At 47.0% G+C, this 20,000-nt stretch overlaps 1 protein-coding gene across 8 annotated transcripts in view; it reads right to left on the reverse strand.

Moving 5' to 3' along the window:
- Window positions 1-20,000, reverse strand: part of epb41l2 (erythrocyte membrane protein band 4.1 like 2) — a 188,033-nt gene that overhangs the window by 115,163 nt on the left and 52,870 nt on the right. For all 8 annotated transcript variants that reach the window (XM_063223779.1, XM_063223781.1, XM_063223776.1 and 5 more), the window contains exon 3: window positions 19,271-19,531. In XM_063223779.1, the coding sequence (XP_063079849.1) occupies window positions 19,271-19,531 (261 nt within the window). The remainder of the gene's footprint in view (window positions 1-19,270; window positions 19,532-20,000) is intronic.

Below are 20,000 nucleotides of genomic sequence, written 5' to 3' on the forward strand. Positions count from 1 at the left end.
GCCCCGTTCCTTTAACAACTGCTTTTTTAAAGCAAAACTGTAAAATTTCTGGAAATAAGCTCACTTTAAACCTCCCTGTGATGAAGTGACCATCACTAGGGTTGTGGGTGTGTTCTGATTAACATGCCAACAAGCCAGGCTCTTTGGTGTAGCGGTCAGAGCCCCAGTTTACTACCCCAGAAGGTCTGGGTTCGAGTCCCAGCTAGGCAACTCTACTCCCCTTCACTACACTTCCCTTGAGGTAAATGATTGAGTTTGATCTTTCTCCTGTACTTCCAGCCGTCCTCTGCATGTGGCAGTGCAAATGTTACCTCCAAGCTAATCTAGCATATCGTCATTGAATCTTAGGAGTCCAGCTAGACGCTAGACGGCCTGGATGAAAGGTGACGGACCAGGAAACGCACTCATCACCTTGTAATCTTATTCTTTACTCTGGGTGCTTGACTTTGTCAATGAATGAACTCAAATCTTAAAAATAAATGAATAAAATAAGCACTCATCAGATTTCTTTGTGGTTTTTCAAATCACCACAGACGTTCCAGGCTTGCACCCTTCTTGAGTGTGAAATGGCGAAATCTGGATGAAAGGTGAAGCGCTTTGGGGCACCAAAACAAAAAGACAGCCAGTAAAGTAAGTTACATCTTAACCAGAGAGAGTAGATAAGAGAGAGGTTCCGCTGGCCCATTGTTTTCGGGTTCTACTGTCGCAAGGGGGAGGGGGGGGGAATCCCCCTTTAGGCAGACCTAGGGACTGTTCTATTCAATGCTAGGAGTATTATGACACGCCCCTTTAGGCAGACCGGAACCTGGTCATGTTAGGTGCCCATAGCAACCCATTATGTTGGCATATCTCTATATACTTAAAGAATCTCTGTCTTAACCCCTCTGGTGTGAAGCACAGGGGCAGGGGCCAAAGAGCTAATGCTTGGATGTGTTCGCTTTTGTCAACAAAGGAATAGCCCTGCTACGGCCCAGGGAGTTTGCACTGGGCCAGCTCTGCCAATGTTGCTAACACATGCTAAGACATCCTTGAATTATATTATTTTCCTTGTCCTCTGTGTTACAGATTAGAATTGATTTATGTACACACTGCACGATGAGGACATCATCCAACTGTCACACCAGGGATGAGGAGACCTTTTAGAGAGAGTACCCTTCTTTTTTTAAATTTTCATTCTTTCAACTATATTTTTAGGGGCTTTTATGTCTTTATTTGATAGGACAGTCTGAGATGGTGACAGGAATCGAGTGGGGCAGAGACGGAGTGGCATCTGGAAATGACCCCGGCCGGACTTGAACCGGGGTCCACGTGGGCATGCAAGCATGCACAGAACTGGGTCCTCATTGCATTGTATCTATTGGGTTCTGGGTGGCCTTTCATTTGGCCTCGTCCCAGGCCCAGCCACAGCTGTTTTGTCTGGTGTAGTGGAAATGTTTGGGCTAGCCACAACAACAACCACAACAACAACAAAGCACGTGGCCCAGCAGTGATGGCAGGAGAAACAGGGGTGTGTGTGTGCATGCGTGACCATGTGTGTGTGTTTGTGTATATGTGTGTGTCCATGTGTGTTTCTGCAAGTTTGAGTGTGGAGAATTTCTCCAGCCTGACTCTTATAAAGAGACTAGCTAAAATTAGATCACTTGCTCTTCACTGGGCTAAAACACTTTGCTTTAGAGACACCCAGCACTTCAAAGAACGCACGCACGCACACACCTTTATCGGTCTCTTCTGCACTCTTTCTCTCAGTCCATTCTGTGCTCTATCTCCCTCTCCTCTCCAGTTGTGTCTAGTCTCTCACTCTAACGCTGATGCTTAAAGGTGGGGTTGCAGGTATGACATCACGTTGGGGGAACTCCCCCAGGATTCTAAAGCCAGGCTCAAACTACACGACTAGAGGTTATGAAGAGAATCAGAGAATCGTAACTGTCAATCTTATCGCTGCTCGCAGCCACCAAGACAATGCTCGACGTTCTATTTCCAGTCGCAAATATCAAACAGTGTTTGATTTCTACATCTTGCGATCGGCGACTCTTTGAGCTGATAAAGTTTTATCTTGGAACGTCGCACGCGACGAGGAAATCTTCCCCGACAATTGCTTGCGATGGTCCTGGGGGATAACGTTCCAGCGATTGTCGTAAGAGGGGTTTTCAGCCGAGAATCGGGCAGATAGTCGCGTAGTTTGAGCCAGGCTTTAGGTTCTACATAGACTCCTAGCCTGCGGAACCCCCAACATGATGTCATAATGGTACATTTCTTAGAATGGTTAACCTGCAACCCCACCTTTAAGGGCTTCCGCACATCGGCTCCGACAAAGTGCTGTGCACTGCTCCGCAAAAGTTCGATTCCATTGATTTCAATAGAACCCCGCACACTGGCGCCGATGTCTGCGGACATTCGCCGATGTCGGATAGCAATTAGAGACAAGTTCTATTTTGTCGGCGCCGCCCATTGACTTTCAATGCTATGTTTGTGTGAAATTGGGTTTGGGGGTCCGAATTATGTCGGAAGCCAAAGTGCGCCGCAGTGCTGTCGGAGCTAATGTGCGGCTGGCCTAAGCCACCATGCTAGTGATGTCTCCATTATTCAACAGCTTTCCGCCATGCCACGATGTGAGAGATGAGGAACAAGAGGGACCGAGGAACTTTTTTATAGTAGGGCTGGCCAAACAAACTCACACTCTCTCTCTCTCTCTAAAATGGCCTACAGTCACAGTTGTGTGTGTGTGTGTGTGTGTGTGTGTGTGTGTGTGTGTGTGCGCGCGCGCGCGTGTTACTGAGTATCTATGTTTGTGTTTATGTTTACCGTTGTCTCAAAACACTATCTGTTGATTCGTTTTGCTTTTGTAAGCTATAAGTAGACATTGGCTTGGCAGAGGATTGGGGGGGGGGGGGGGGTTTACATAAAGACTTTTCCCTCCAACTGTTTGCCTCTGCCGTCCCATCCCATCGTGAGTCCACGTGTCCCGCGAGTATTAAAAAATAATGCCATATGTGGGGGAGAGTGGATATAGGCCACCGCTCTCCCATTGGCCGCGCTGGCTGAACTGCTGCTTTCTGACTGGCTGCTGGATTGGCGGGGAGAGAGCAGATTGCAACAGCGGCAACAGACCCGGGATGCTCTCTTCCTCTCTCCCCCTCTCCTCTCTTCCCTTCTCCCCTCTCCCTCTCTCGCTCTCCTCCTATTCCTCTACCTCTCTCTACCTCTCCCTCTCTCTCTCTCTCTCTCTGACTGGCTGCTGTGGGCTGACTCATCCCAGAAGCATCCTGATCTCCCCACACACACACACACACACACACACGCACGCACGCACACACGATCAATAGCAGGGCGTCTCCGCTTGAGGATAACTGAGGATGCTGTAAACATCCACACACTCTTGGTCTCCATAGATACACACTAACACACACACACACACACACACACACACACACACACACACACACACACACACACACACACACACACACACACACACACACACACACACACACACACACACACACACACACACACACACACACACACACACACACACACACACACACACACACACACACACACACACACACACACACACTCCTCCTGCGGGCACAAATTCACACTCATTCTACTGCAGACGAACACCTCCTCACACACACATAAGACTACACACATCCCTGTAACGCACGCGTGCACAGCACACACACACACACACACACACACACACACACACACACTCCTGCAGAGATGCATGCGTGCCTCTTTAAAGATGGCCGCCCGGCGTCCAGATGTGTGTTTATCATCTGGGAGAGCTCCACGCCCGGCAAATGGAGGAGGACGAGCGATGATTAGACAAAATAAGACAAGACCCAGGAGACGGGAGGGGGGAGATATGGAGGGAGAGAGAGAGAGATATGGAGGGAGAGAGAGAGAGATATGGAGGGAGAGAGAGAGAGAGAGATGGGGGGGGGAGATATGGAGGGAGAGAGAGAGAGATGGATAGAGAGATGAGAGAGAGAAAGAAAGAACACAGAGACAGAGACAGGGAGACCGAGAGAGGGAGAGATGGAGTGAGAGAAGGAGAGAGAAAGAGGAAAAGAGAAAGAGGTGACAAAGACAACATGAAGCGAGAAACAGAGTCGGCAGAGAAAGAAACAAGGCCGAGCGTGCGCGAAAGGGAAAATAAATTGATGAAATTTGATCGGTGCAACAACATGGAGGGTGTGGTGACAGAGCGGAAAGGGAGAGGGGAGTCATACACACAGGAGATTGTTGTCAACTTTCAAAGGGTCCAAAAACAACTGCCACCACTGACCATCGACGGCGATGCTGTGGAGAGAGTGAGCAGCACCAAGTTCCTTGGAGTGCACATCAGCGACGACCTCTCTTGGACCACCAACACTACATCACTGGCGAAGAAGGCCCATCAGCGTCTCTACTTCCTGCGCAAACTAAAGAAGGCAAGTGCTACACCCTCCATCATAACAACATTCTACAGAGGAACCATAGAGAGCGTCGTGTCCAACTGCATCACAGTGTGGGGAGGAAGCTGCACGGAGAAAAACAGGAAGACACTCCAGCGTGTTGTGAACACAGCGAAGAAGATCATTGGAGTACCACTCCCCTCCCTGCAGGACATTTACACCACACGCCTCACCCGGAAAGCACTGATGATCATCAAAGACACAAGCCACCCTGCACACAAACTGTTCAGCCTCCTGCCCTCTGGAAAGAGGTACAGGCGCCTCCGTTCCCGTACCACCAGGCTGGCGAGCAACACAATGCACCAAGCGATCAAGATGCTGAACACTCAACCCACTCTCCCTCCACTGTCAGCCTCTAGCCAGCAAGGCCACTGACAACCACCCCCCCCATCCCCCACCACCATATCTGCGACTGAACATTCCACCTGCACTACTATACTTGTGACTGAACTTTCAACCTGCACTAACTCAAAACATGCACACACACACACACACACACACACTGCACTTTCTGCACTAAACCCAAACATACACACACTGACACACACACACACAGACGCACACCGCACCTTCTACCTGCACTAAACACACACACGCACGCACGCACGCACGCGCGCGCGCGCCACACACACACACACACACACACACACACACACACACACACACACACACACACACACACACACACACACACACACACACACACACACACACACACACACACACACACACACACACACACACACACACACACACACACACACACACACACACACACACACACTGCTGCTGGTGTACTTGACTTGACAGACCTTTTTAATATTTATTTTTCTTCAAAATGCTACTATTACCATGTCAGAACGCTATAAAGGACTTTTTAGGAAAAGCACAAAAGCACAACAATACCTCCTAATGTATGTCCTCTACAAGTCTTCTGTTGTCCAGTCTTGCACTTTAAATGTCTGTATGAGCACTGTCTATGTCCATACTGTCTTAAGTCCATGTATAAGTACTGTCTATGTCTATACTGTCTATGTCCTTACCTAGATTAGTGTATGTCTGTATGGGAAAGCAAGAAATGTAATTTCAAATTCTTTGTATGACCAGTGCATGTAAAGAAATTGACAATAAAACCTACTTGACTTGACTTGACTTGATACAGATAGGAGTTGCAGCAGGATGCTTTCTGCTGATTTAAAACCTACCCTTTGTCTGAGAAACTGTTGCTCTTTTTTATGGGGCAGACATTACTGCATTTGTGTGATTCTTTGAAAGAAAGCCGAACCTGGGAAAACTCCCAACTCCCATTGCCATCGTGACACAGCACTCCTCCACATCATTATAATGTCAGGCTGTCACTGTGCACAAAACTTGTCAATTAACCAAGGGTGCTGTTGAAACTACATAAACAGGAAAAAATAAACTGTCTATCCATCTTCCCCCATCAGTGACAGAGATGTATAAAGCAGAAGAAAAATCATAAGTAAAAAAAACCCTGCCACAGTTCCCTTTCCACAGAAGCAAATTCACTTTTCATGTCTCTTACCGAGTTAGTGCCCAGAGCATTGGACAAGGGAAATGAACCTGTCCTTTCTATTCCTGCCACGGGGCAAATAGGCCACTGCCCCTCCCCCCCCCCATTGGGCTCGGCAGGATTTAGGAGATCGGGAGAGGGGGATGAGGAGGGGGACTAATGCATCGTGTGTATATATAGGACATGGACAGGGGCGTATTAAGACACTGTGGTGGCCCTGGGCACCAATACCTCGCAGGTGCCCCCCTCTATGAACAATATATGTTAACCCATTGATGCCTGATGTTGCGTTGCAGAACATTGGCCCTGGCGCCTGGAGCTGCATTACGCAACATTCAGGCTCATGAGATTTGAGACAACTTTATTAAAAATCTCTGTTTTTTTAGATGAATGAACACATTCTAATGAAAGATGAGGGTCTTAGTGTTTAAATGCAACTTACTGCATATTTTTATGTGCTTCAGAAGCTGAGATATTTAGGTTTTTATAGGCTGAGGGCAGCTTTCCTTAAAAAGGGCTCAGGCATTCAGCACCCTTTTTTGCAGGTGCCTTAGGCGTCAATGGGTTAAGTCTGTGTCATGCAGTGCCCCTTCCCTGGCTGTAGAGGGTGGGTGCCCCCCTGGGCACTGTGCCACTGGGGCCCTTATGGGTAATCCGGCCCTGCACACGGATGGAGGGGGCGATGGGGATTAATGCATAGATGGAAGAGGGGCGGTGCATACACACTGCCCTACAAAAGGCAAAGTGCAACATTATACAAACAAAGTACTACCGACATTGAAAAATAGAAAAATACCTTCAAAGGCTTGGTATTAGGCTGGATATTGTAGCTGCTGCAAATTTGACATAGCAAGATCTCTAAAATGGGACATATGTGGACCATAACGCTTTGTCACAAGGGAAAGGAAGTGTGATGAATGAGGGCTGACTATGACTACGAGTCATTTTCAGCCTGAACTCCATTTTGGCGAAATGTGTAGTTACTGCACTTTGCATTTGCAGGGCAGTATAGACTGAAGGAAGATTGGGATGGACTGATGGAAGTGGGCCGCTGAAAGGATCAGTGTTTGAATGGATGGATGGATGGATGTTTGGATGGATGTTTGGATGGATGTTTGGATGGATGTTTGGATGGCTGGATGGAGTGATGAGAGAGGGGGAGTGGAGGGAGGGAGGGGGTTGCTATTCACCAAATATTAAGGTTAATCTGTGGAATGCTTTTGTTTATCCCTCTGGTTGCTGGTGTTAGCGTATCGGCGTGGCGCGGCGCGGCTGTGTTGTGTTGTGTTGTGTTGTACGGTGCGGCTGTGATGGGACTAGGAGCTCCCACATGACATCTCGTTATAAATATGCCGCATGTCTTCTGGGTGGCTGCACCCCCACAATGGCCTTTAACTGATGCCTCAGCTTTTCCCAACGTGCAAACAAAGCTGGCCCTGTCTGTTAAAACACTGCTGTGCTGGCCGAGCAACTATTCCAGCCAGTCCATGGTTGGAACAGGCCGGGCAAGAGGGTTGCCGCCGGATGAGACTAACACTTTCCAGTCCAACAAAATGCCCAAAACCCGCCTGGAAACATGAATTCACGCCCAATTTAAACCAAATTCTATTGATTTCTTTCTATGGCCATAAAATTGGCAGAAAAACCTGACCAAATGGTCTTTTTACAAAGGCAAAGAATGCACACACATCAGTGGCACAGGTGCTGGACCAAACATAAGATAACTGAAAAGAAAATAAAAGGTCCGCAACACTGTTAAATGCTCCCAAAGATTTAATGGCACGACGTTTCTGACTAACCGTCCTTCATCACAGTGCAACCTGCAACCGTGCTGCACTGTGATGAAGGACAGTTAGTCCGACACGTCGTGCCATTAAATATTTGGGAGCATTTAACAGTGTTGCGGACCTTTCTTTTCTTTTCAAATGCTCTTTTTACACATTTTTTTCCACAGACGGCCACTCTACGCAGCCTAATTGGTCGTGAAATTGCCCAATCTGGCAACACTGCCCCACCAGCCATCCCATCCCTACATCCATCCATCCCTACATCCATCCATCCCTACATCCCTACATCCATCCATCCATCCATCCATCCCTACATCCATCCATCCATCCATCCATCCCTACATCCATCCATCCATCCATCCATCCCTACATCCATCCATCCATCCATCCATCCATCCCTACATCCATCCATCCATCCCTGCATCCATCATAGGCCCCCATCCCTCTTTAATCCATTGACTCCTAAGGCACCTGCAAAAAAGGGTGCCCTTTTTAAGAAAAACTAAAAACCCAAATATGTCAGCTTCTGAAGCACATAAAAATATGCACTAAGTTGCATGTAACTGCTAAGACCCTCATCTTTCATTAGAATGTGTTCATTCATCAAAAAAAACCCAGAGATTTTTAATAAACTTCTCAAATCTCATGAGCCTGAATGTTGCGTTATGCAGCTCCAGGCGCCAGGGCCAATGTTGTGCAACGCAACATCAGGCATCAATGGGTTAATACTCGCTCCATCACCTGGGCCTTCGTTTAAAACACCAACGCTGACACCAACACGCTCATACACACACGCACACAAAAAAGAAAATCTAAATCATCATCATCTATCAATGCTGTGCCCCATCAGCATTGCCCCATCAATGCTGTGAAAAACATAAATACTGAAAATACACTTCAATCACAAAGGATGTAAGACCTCACATCTCCAGCTGATGACAGCTGCATATTAGTCGGCCCCTTAAAGGACCAGTTCAGTCAATTTCAACATGCAGTTGTAATGCTCACACTACCCTGGACTTGTCAGTACCTGAGATCGTTGTTTTTTTCCCCCTGGTTCAGCCTTTTCTGAGATCTTGGTCATTGTAATGGGGGCAGCGCTTTGTTTACATTTTGAAAAAAAACATTTTTATTTATTCCCAAAAACATCCGAAAGGTTATACAACATCAGCAGACAACTAGCAAACAGTGGTACCTTTTGGGAAAATATCTGGAGTAGGCCTATGTTATTAAAAAAAAAAAAAGTAAACAAACGCTGCCCCCATTAGAATAGCTCATATCTCGGAAAGGGCTTAGCCGAAAAATGTGGCATCACCGGGTAACTGACAAGTCCAGGGTAGCGTGAGCAATACAACAGCATATTGAAATTGACTGAACTGGTCCTTTAACCTCGTTAGCACCCACTAAACATTACATTACATTACACACACCCAGTCAAGGCAGGTCAGGCCAGGCCCAGCTCTCCTCTCCGCTCAGCAGACACCAATAGCTTAACCCATTTTGTCCTAAGCCCTTTTTGGGAAAGGGTGCCCTCTTCCTATTAAATCCTAAATATCTCAGCCTCCTAAGCACATACAAACATGAAATGAATTACATTTAAAAGCCAAGACCCTCCACTTGCATTGTAAGGTGCTCATTCAGCTCTAACATACCCACATAGTTAATAAAACAACTAAAATCTCAAAATCCTGAAAAACCCGTATATGTGTCTCGAGGACACAGTGGGTTCAAATCTACAGGGGAGCTAAACTCAACACCCCGACCGACCAATCTTACCTCGTCCAAGCAGTGTTGCCAGATTGGGCTGTTTCCCGTCCAATTGGGCTGCTTAGGATGGCTGTGTGCGGGCAAAAAATTGCATTTAGCAGAAAAACCGGCCCAATTTTTGCCATAGAAATCAATTGAATTGGGCAGGATTTTGTGCCTCTAGGCGGGTTTTGAGCATTTTTTGGGCTGGAAATCATCAGCCTCATCTGGCAACCCTGCATCCAACCCCGCTGCCTCCCGCCTCCTGCCTGGCTGGCCTTCCCAGCCCTGTAATCTGCTCAAGGGGGGCGGGGGGGCACTGTTGGGTCAGACAAGCTCCTGCAGAGCTCCCTGCCTACCTCCATCGTGCCTGGTTAACACCAGAAGATCTTACACAGGTGAGATAGTCTGGAGGGCTGGGTAAAATTATCGATTTAATAGATAATCGCTCGATTTCATTTAAAATTCACATAATCGATTCACAGGGCACAAAATTGATTTTTTTTGTTCTTTTTGTTTGATTTAGGTCTATGGAAAATAACCAGTAGATAATAATCAATTAGGCCTAGGCCTACTTATTACAAATTAGCAATCTGTTAACAGTCAAGCCACAGCCCTTTGACAATTTTTATATTAAAATAGGCAACAGCATCTTTTGGGGGAAATCCTTGCACCAATAAGGAAACGGATTGAATCCATTCGGAATGAATCGAATTGAATCGTGATTAATCGATTGAAAGCCCTAAGAATCGAAATCGAATCGATACAGGAACATGGCTGCGATACCCAGCCCTAATAGTCTGGAGGCTATCTATGCAATGTCTAATAGAAAAGGCATGATTTACGATTGCCTAATATTGCTGTTTATTGGGCGCTGTGAATGTGTCATTTGGCCATACGTATAAGTATACGTAGCCCATAACCAATTGTAGCCCACAACCAACTTACTAGTAGCCACTTTGACCCATTAGTGAGTTGTGTGTTTGTATAGAGATATTAAGTTTTGGCAAAGGACGCGCTCAACTTCTTGGAAAACACGAAAGTCTTTGGGTGCGCGATAAAATGTATAGAGATAAGCATCTACTAGCCAGAAAAGCTTCTGTGTGGAGCCCTCTCCACCCCGCCAGCCTCAACCGCTCTTATAATACAACCCTGACTGCCCTCAACACCCCATCTCCAAGATTTTCTAGACCAGGGGTCCCCAAACTAAGGCCCGGGGGGGCGGATGAGGCCCGCCACCTCACCATTTCAACTGGACATTTTGATGAAGTCAAGAGGGCTTTTGTTCAAAAAAGGTTGAGAACCACTGATTTACATCCTCAAGCCCACACCCATCGGGTGAGTTGATCACTTTAACCGTCATCAACACCACGGGAACAAAGATCCCATTAACGCGGCACCGCAACACCCTCACATCACCCATATAGCTAATTCTAGAGACCATTTACAGGACATACAGTACATTACATTACATTGCACTGGAAGTCGCTTTGAAGAAAAAGTGACAGCTATTATTTTGCACTGAAGGGTAACAAAGCTGAAAAGGCGTAACACGATACTGCATTCTTGCATCACGATACAGTATCGTGACTGTGCATCACGGTTTCTCAGATACAATATTGTTACAGCCCTAGGCACTAGGGGCTTCGTGGACGCATGAGGTGGTGCAGTCCTGGCCAGCCCTAAACTAACTAACTAACTTGGGAACTTTTGCCTGAAATGCCGCAGTTGCAGCTGGCGCCACCATGCCAGGCGGGTCTGGGTGTGTGTGTGTGTGTGTGTCTGTGTGTGTGTGTGTGTGTGTGTCTGTGTGTGTGTCTGTGTGTGTGTCTGTGTGTGTGTCTGTGTGTGTGTCTGCGCGCGTGCGTGCGTGTGTGTGTCGTGTGTGTGTGTGTGTGTGTGTGTGTGTGTGTGCGTCTGCGCGCGTGTGTCTGCGCGCGTGTGTCTGCGCGCGTGTGTCTGCGCGCGTGTGTGTGTCTGCGCGCCCGCGTGTGTGTCTGCACGTGTGTGTCTGCGCGCGTGTGTGTCTGTGTGAGTGTCTGTGTGTGTGTGTCTGTCTCTGTGTCTGTGCGTGTCTGTGTGTCTGTGCGTGTCTGTGTGTCTGTGCGTGTCTGTGTGTCTGTGCGTGTCTGTGTGTCTGTGCGTGTCTGTGTGTCTGTGCGTGTCTGTGTGTCTGTGCGTGTCTGTGTGTCTGTGCGTGTCTGTGTGTCTGTGCGTGCGTGTGTGTCTGTGCGTGCATGTGTGCCTGTGCGTGCATGTGTGTCTGTGCGTGTGTGCGTGTCTGTGCGTGCGTGTCTGTGCGTGCGTGTCTGTGTGTGTGCGTGTCTGTGTGTGTGCGTGTCTGTGTGTGTGCGTGTCTGTGTGTGTGCGTGTCTGTGTGTGTGCGTGTCTGTGTGTGTGCGTGTCTGTGTGTGTGCGTGTCTGTGTGTGTGCGTGTCTGTGTGTGTGCGTGTCTGTGTGTGTGCGTGTCTGCGTGCGTGCGTGCGTGTCTGTGTGTGTGCGCGCGTGTCTGTGTGCGTGTGTGTGTGTGTGCGTGTGTGTCTGTGTGTGCGTGTGTGTCTGTGTGTGCGTGTGTGTCTGTGTGTGCGTGTGTGTCTGTGTGTGCGTGTGTGTCTGTGTGTGTGTGTGTGTGTGTGTCTGTGTGTGTGTGTGTGTGTCCCAAGTCAGATGTGTCCTCACATCACTGGGCCAGGCAGAGGAGTGTGTGTGTGTGTGACGGAGTGGCATTCCTCAGGGGGCTTTAAAGGCCACTGACACCCAGACGAGACGGTCACCAAGGACACAACAGGAGGGGATGGAGGGGGAGAGGGGGGAAGGGGAGGAGGGGGATGAGGGGGTGCAGGGGGGGATGCGAGCGAAGACAGACACACACTCGGTCAACTAGGGACGACGAAATACCCTGTAGGCACCCAGAGGGAAGTGCAGAGAAAAGGATTGCTCCATGAACCAGAGAGAGATAGATAGATAGATAGATAGATAGATAGAGAGAAAGAGAGAGAAAGAGAGAGAAAGAGAGAGAAAGAGAGAGAGAGAGATATCGATCACTTCCTCTTTTGTTTTTCATTGAAAAGGGAAGAGGGAAAGGGATCCTGGGAGACTCTCCAGTCATGAACCGTGATGATAACTGAGTTCAATCAAGACTAGGGCTGTAACGATATTGTATCGAACCGAGAAATCGTGATACACAGAGTCACAATACTGTATCGTGATACAAGGAGGCAGTATCGTGATACACCCTTTTAACATTTTGATTCCCATCAGTCCATAAAACAACCACACGATATGAAGTGATAGTGCTTCAATATTATGTATAGAAACTTTTAAAAAATATTAGTAGCCTATAAACTATGATCGTTTTTATTCATGAAGTTTATAATGTTGGCAAATGTGAACTCGTGGGGTGTATCGAATTGTAGGTCATGAATCGTGATACAAACTGAATCGTGAGTTGAGTGTATCGTTACAGCTCTAATCAAGACGGTTGAATCCTCGGTTGATTTGAACATGCTAGTCTCTGAGATACAGCGTACTACTCAAAGTAGGGTGTGGTTGCTTTACACAAACTCTAAAATTCAATGTAAGATGACGTCATGTAACGTGACTGACTCAACATCACATCACATCACACGCTATAGCCTGCGTTTTGGTTCTTATGCTAATAGCCACTCTCAATTGCCCTCATCTTACATTGCAGCTCATAAGGCTAATAAGGATGATGCATCATCATCATCATCATCACCACCATCCTCATTACCATCATCATCACCATCATCATCATCTCCACTAGTGATCTGGACAAGCGAATGTGATGAGGCACACAGGGAGAGCGGCCCTGAAATTAGACAAAGCTTCCAGATGACAACCCTGCTGAAACAGCATTTCCTAGGGCGCCCAAAAAAGAGAGAGAAACACCCAACAATCTTAGATTGCAAGTACTGCCGACCACCGTCACAACCAATGACACAGCATAAACACAGGGCTAGCAGTAACACATCACGTCAGGACTGAGAATAGTAGCAGTAGGGCTGAGCGATATGGAGAAAACCCAATAATCTCAATTAGTGTGTGCTATATCTCGATATACGATATATATCTTGATATCTAGCAAGGGGAAAAAAAACCTTTTTTTAAAACAAGCTCGGTGGCTATCTAGCCAAAAGATGTTCAATGTTGAAATTACAATGTCATTTTTGTTCTGTTTGTTATTTTAAGGAAGATAATATGTACAAAAATAAAAAATATAACAAAGCATCAAAATGCTTAAACCATGTGAGATCAAAGGCTAGACTAGAGTCAGACTTGCCTGGTTAACACCAGACCTAATCACAAAAGATTGTGTAGAACTATATGGGAGTTCCCAGGCTAGAGTCAGACAAGAGTCAGGACTGTTGCTCCGAACCGCTTCCAGGCGGAACGAAAATAAACCGGTCTTTGTTCCTAGACGGCACTATTTGTGAAGCGAGGGGTGCCTCGTCAGTATGCAGCGGTGATAAACAGAGAAAACGGCAGTAATAAACGCTTATTAGTGTCACTGTATGCACTTATAAAAACAGCGGTAACTTTCTAGAAACACTTAAATCATATTTTAGTTGTTTATTATCATTTCGAAGCGGTTTCCAATGATTGGGAAACGCATCACGGCTGTATTAGCACAGCCGGTTTACCCCACTCTGGTTGTATGGGACAAAGATGTCTGACAAAAAGCGTCACGGACGGACGGACCAACGCACAAAGCCTCTTATAGAGATGCTCCTCATCAGAGGCTCTAAATCCGAAATAACGCCATATTATTGAGCCGTTCGTCCTTTTCTTTGGAACAAATTCTGCTGTTTCGGCTTCTTCTGTGGGCGCCGCCATATTGAAAGAGTTTATCAACACAAACACACGCCGCTACACGTAAGGGGAGGAGGAGGAGGAGCAGGGGGAGGGGAGAGCCAGCTCTGTTGGGGGGAAACACACGCAAGGAGGAGGCGGGGCGGACCGCTCCACAGCACAGAAGGGAAATCAGAGTGGCGAAATCTTACGCATTTACAGTCTAAACTCGAGATATTCGATATGTCAAAATACTAATCGATTTCATAAAACTTCTCGAGAAACCGTAAAACTCGATTAACCGCCCAGTCCTAAGTAGCAGCCATTTGTTTAAAGGGACACTGTGAGATTGTTAGCTGTTTATTTCCAGAATTCATGCTGCCCATTCACTAATGTTACCTTTTTCATGAATACTTATCACCAGCATCAAATTCTAAGTTTTCATTATGACTGGAAACATTGCACTTTGCATACATGAAAAGGGGGATCTTCTACATGGTCCGCCATTTTGAATTTCCAAAAATCGCCATTTTTAGCTGCAAAAATGACTGTACTTGGACCATACTAGAAAATATTTGTTTAATACTTAGTAAACTTTCATGTAAAGATCAAATTTGGCAATAGGCAGCCCAATTTCAATAAGCAGTATAGTTGCAGTACCTTTTTTGACCATTTCCTGCACAGTGTCCCTTTAAGACGACACTGCTTGCTCGTTCAACGACACTGCTGGCAGCTTCTTTGAGCTGTCTGGATTCCACACTGGGGGTGTTCAGAAAGCCATTTCATACTGCCGACTTGAGAGTTTTGGCTTCATGAGTCCCTCATTGGCGAGATGCGATTGAACAGCAACCTGATGATCTTGGGTACAGTACCAGATCAAACACTGCAGCTCTCCAATTTCAGTTTTCAAGGAAACACTAGCCTATGTTGACGTTGTCAAATCACTGTGGTAAATTAAAGCCACGTGGGTGTTCAGGTAGAACGTCATTTCAGACACTGATTTTTTTCAATCACTTGATTGTGACAGCACTGCACATGTCTCGCCATATCCTGGGATATTGAAGTCAATGCACTGTATGTATTGTATGCATTTAGATGTGTGTAGATCCTACAAGATCAATAAAGCATCTCTACTCTATCGCTACACTGTCTGTGTGCCATCCCCATTTTAATCTCTATGATCTCGAATTGAATGCTACAGAACTCTGCTATGACAGAACTCTGCTATGTCACAAAACTCTGCTATGCTTAACTGGGCTACCTTCCCTCCCCCCCGACTTCACCAGATGCTTGATAAAGAACACAAGGCAGGTGGATAATCCAGGTGTTTGGGCAATACAGCCTACCACAACTACTACCACCAAACCTTTTCACGGTTTAAAGCTTACACAGTGCTGCGATAAAAAAACAAACCGGCACGAGACGAGAGTGGCCAACACGGTAAAACCCACTAATCTCTCCGTCTCTCTCTCTGTCGTCTTACGCTCGATTTCGGAGAGATTTTATAAACAAGGCCTGCTTTACTCCAGCACAGGAAATGACATCGTCATGATGGGCACAATCCGCAACTACATAGCAACAGGAAAAGAATCAATATAGTGTGGATCCCCCATAGCATCTCAATAGGACTATGTACAGTAGGGCCAAAGACGTCCAAAAAGGAATTGTCATTCAGTGTAGCGGATACCTTCTGCTGACTCTAACTGTAAAAAAACAAGATTTTTAAATTGTTTCAAGTGAATGGATGACAGCCGAGGCTTTCATGAATTCACTGGAAAAAAAAGAAAATAAAAAGGGTTGTGTTTTTTACAGTTACAGTCAACAGAAGGTCTCCGTTACACTGAATGACAATTCCTTTTTGGACGTCTTTGACCCAGTATACCGGTAATATGATCTGGTCCCAATGTAACCAGATGAATGGCTTTCCTCAAGACCAGGGATAGGCACCCTTTTTCACCTGAGGGGCCACTTCAAATTCCTCCGAGGGCCGTAAAAGTCATCCGAGGGCCGTAATATGAACACAAACCAGGATTTCTCCCTGCACTTTAGACCTAATCACCTTTAAAACAGACCCCACCTTCTCTAGGTCCCGTGAATATAACATAATTGTAATGTAAAGGTAATTTCTAAGATTCCTTTACAAAATATGTCATTTCTAGGGCTGGGAATCGATCCAAATTTCCTGGATCGATTCGATTCCGATCCAGAAGGTTACGATCTAATTCGATCCACAATTCGATTCAATATCGATCTTGTGTATTGCTGGGTTGTCATTTATGCCTAAAATTCTAAGACCGGCTATAAAAACCTAAATATCTCAACCTTTGATACCCACACAAACATGAAATGCCTTGGTATGAGAGAGAGAAGTGGGAAACTTGGTATGAGAGAGAAAGGTGGGAAAACACTGGCACTATTTACTTGAACAGGCTGTGTGTATTTGTGCATGCTATCACCATGAATGTGGAAGAAAGCTACAGGATGTGGTTGAGAAAATAGCACCTATAATCATTGGCAAAAAATCGATCCACAAAGTTGTGTATCGATATCACACTTTTCAAACGTGAATCACGATTCAATCTTTTGAACCCAGCCCTAGAATTTCATGTGAAGATGCATAACATTGAAATTATATCAGGGGCCGGATAAAATGGCCTCAAGGGCCGCAAACGGCCTTCAATACATGGGTTCCCCACCCTTGCTCCAGACCCTCATGTGAGCGAAAATACATGAGGGTCTGTCGAGAGACACGCTATTTCCAATGTGGCAATTATGGCGATTAGCAACCCTACTTTCTCAATTTAATGGATAAATCCTAAATGTCACCACTTTCATGGCGTTCTCCATGTCATTTGCTTTGCCTATGGATACATACAGATGAACAGGATAAGCAAGCGCCATTTTCATTATCCGTATGCCCGATAAGACTAGTGCTTTCCCTATCTCATGGTTCCTCCATGTCCCCTCAACTACCTGTAGTTCATCATCGATTCAGAGAAATGGCTCCGTAATCCTCCTTCAATTAAACCACAATAACAACTAACCCCCCTACAGACCGCCGGCATGTCAAACAAACCTTAATGCCGCCCTGATGCCTATAATCTCTGTGATTTGTAGGGGGGGATGGGGGGAATTGTCCCCCCTTCTGGTTTTGAAACCTAACCTTTTCCTACAGTATTTTAATAGTTGCGGTATGTAACTCCATTGATAAATGTTTAAAATCTGAAACTTAAAGTGAAAGCTTGTGAAAGCCTTGTGAAAGCCCATTGGGAAACTCCAACTCCCATTGTCATTGTGACACAGCACACAAGTGAACACTGCACACTGCACACAACGAAATTGCATTTATGCCTCACCCGTGCAAGGGGGCAGCCCTCAGTGGCGCCCCATGGGCAGCAGTGCGGTGGGACGGTACCATGCTCAGGGTACCTCAGTCATGGAGGAGGATGGGGGAGAGCAGTGGTTGACTACTCCCCCCACCAACCTGGCGGGTCGGGAGTCGAACCGGCAACCTCTGGGATGCAAGTCTGACGCCCTAACCGCTCACCCATGACTCAACTTATCCCCCCTTCTGGTTCTTCAACCAATCGCACCCTGCCTGATGATCTCTGGGGCATGAGCACCGATGCTTTGGCCTTCCTTCCTTCATTCCTTCATTTGTTCGTTTGTTCGTTCGTTTGCTCGCTTGATGCAAGTTTGACTCCGTGGGTCAGCGTGGGTTCGGGGATCAGTGTGCAATTGGACAACAATAACAACAACAACCAAAAACAACAACAGAGAGAAAGAGAGAGATGATCTCAGGAGGGCTGGGTTTAAGTAGGCTTGAGAAATATAATCCCTCAACCCTCCCCCCTCCCTCCTCTTCAAGAGGTCCCTGGGGATGGAACAGGCAGAGTGCTTGTGTCTGTATATTGACAGCAGTGTGTGTGTGTGTGTGTGTTATGTGTGTATGTGTGTATGTGTGTATAATGAGAACAGCGTGTGTCTGTGTGTGTCTGTGTGTGTGTGTGTGTGTGTGTGTGTGTGTGTGTGTGTGTGTGTGTGTGTGTGTGTGTGTGTGTGTGTTATGTGCGTGTGTGTATATTAAGAACAGCGTGTGTGTGTGTGTGTGTGTGTGTGTGTGTGTGTGTGTTGAGAACAGCGCACCCGTGTGTGTGTGTGTGTGTGTGTGTGCCAGACAGAGAGTGTGTGGTGACAGAATGGGTGTGGCGTGACGGTGATCTTGTCCCAGGGCTCCTTTCACCCACTATAGAAAACCTATAGCACTGCTTACCTCCACTGAGGCAGGCCGTGTGTGTGTGTGTGTGTGTGTGCGTGTGTGTGTGTGTGTGTGTGTGTGTGTGTACTGACCTACAGCACTGCTTACTTCCACTGCGGTAGGGCGGGCGTGCGTGTGCGTGTGTGTGTGTGTGTGCACGTGCACACTGGGACAAGAGAATGGGGCTTATGTTCTCACACTAGGTGAATTCGGCAGCACAGTTTGAGTGTGTGCACGGCGCGCGCGTGTGTGTGTTTCGCCTCACCTCCACCCCGCAGGGGAACTGTGTTCCGTCGAGCATGGTGAGTTGGCATGGTGAGTTGGCAGGTGTGTGTGTGTGTGTGTGTGTGTGTGTGTGTGTGTGTGTGTGTGTGTGTGTGTGTGTGTGTGTGTGTGTGTGTGTGTGTGTGTGTGTGTGTGTGTGTGTGTGTGTGTGTGTGTGTGTGTGTGTGTGTGTGTGTGTGTGTGTTCTGCAGGGTATAGCGTATCCAGGAGCCAGGTCTGCGTTCTCTGCGTTCTCTGCGTATGGGTCGTCTGGTTCTAACGTGTGTGTGTGTGTGTGTGTGTGTGTGTGTGTGTGTGTGTGTGTGTGTGTGTGTGTGTGTGTGTGTGTGTGTGTGTGTGTGTGTGTGTGTGTGTGTGTGTGTGTGTGTGTCTCCTGTGGTCTCACCTCCACTTCGCAGGGGAACTGCGTGCCGTCCAGCATGGTGACTTGGCAGGTGACCATCTTGATCTTCTTGCTGAGCCTGAGTGGTGACAGGATGCTACTCTCCGCTTGCTTCTCCACCTGCTGCTCTTCCTCCTCCTCCTTCCTCTCCACTACGCCTTCTCCTCCTGCCTCCTCCTCCTCCTCCTCCTCCTCAACGCCGTTCTCACCCTTATGCTCCGCCTCCTTGGCCGGGGACTCCTCCCCTTTCTCTTCCTTAGCCGGCTAGAAGGAAGGAGAGAGAGAGAGAGAGAGAGAGAGACACAGAGAGAGAGAGAGAGAGAGAGAGAGAGAGAGAGAGAGAGAGAGAGAGAGAGAGAGAGAGAGAGAGAGAAGAGAGAGAGAGAGAGAGAGAGAGAGAGAGAGAGAGAGAGGAGGGGGAGTAGGCAAACACAAACACCAAAGCAGATCAGAAGCTAATCAGATTTTATGGACATGGATACACACACAGACGTAAGCACGCGTGCGCACACCAACGAAAAGTAAGCACGCGTGCACTCACACACACACACACACACACACACACACACACACACACACACACACACACACACACACACACACACACACACACACACACACACAGCTGTGTGATCCAGCTCTTATTGGGTGACCTTCATGACATGATTGATCTTGACGTCATCCTTGACCTACTTCTCAGGGGAGATTGATGACGTGATTACATTTTATACGT

The sequence above is a fragment of the Engraulis encrasicolus genome, chromosome 18 (assembly GCF_034702125.1).
Source record: "Engraulis encrasicolus isolate BLACKSEA-1 chromosome 18, IST_EnEncr_1.0, whole genome shotgun sequence".
Lineage (NCBI taxonomy): Eukaryota > Metazoa > Chordata > Actinopteri > Clupeiformes > Engraulidae > Engraulis > Engraulis encrasicolus.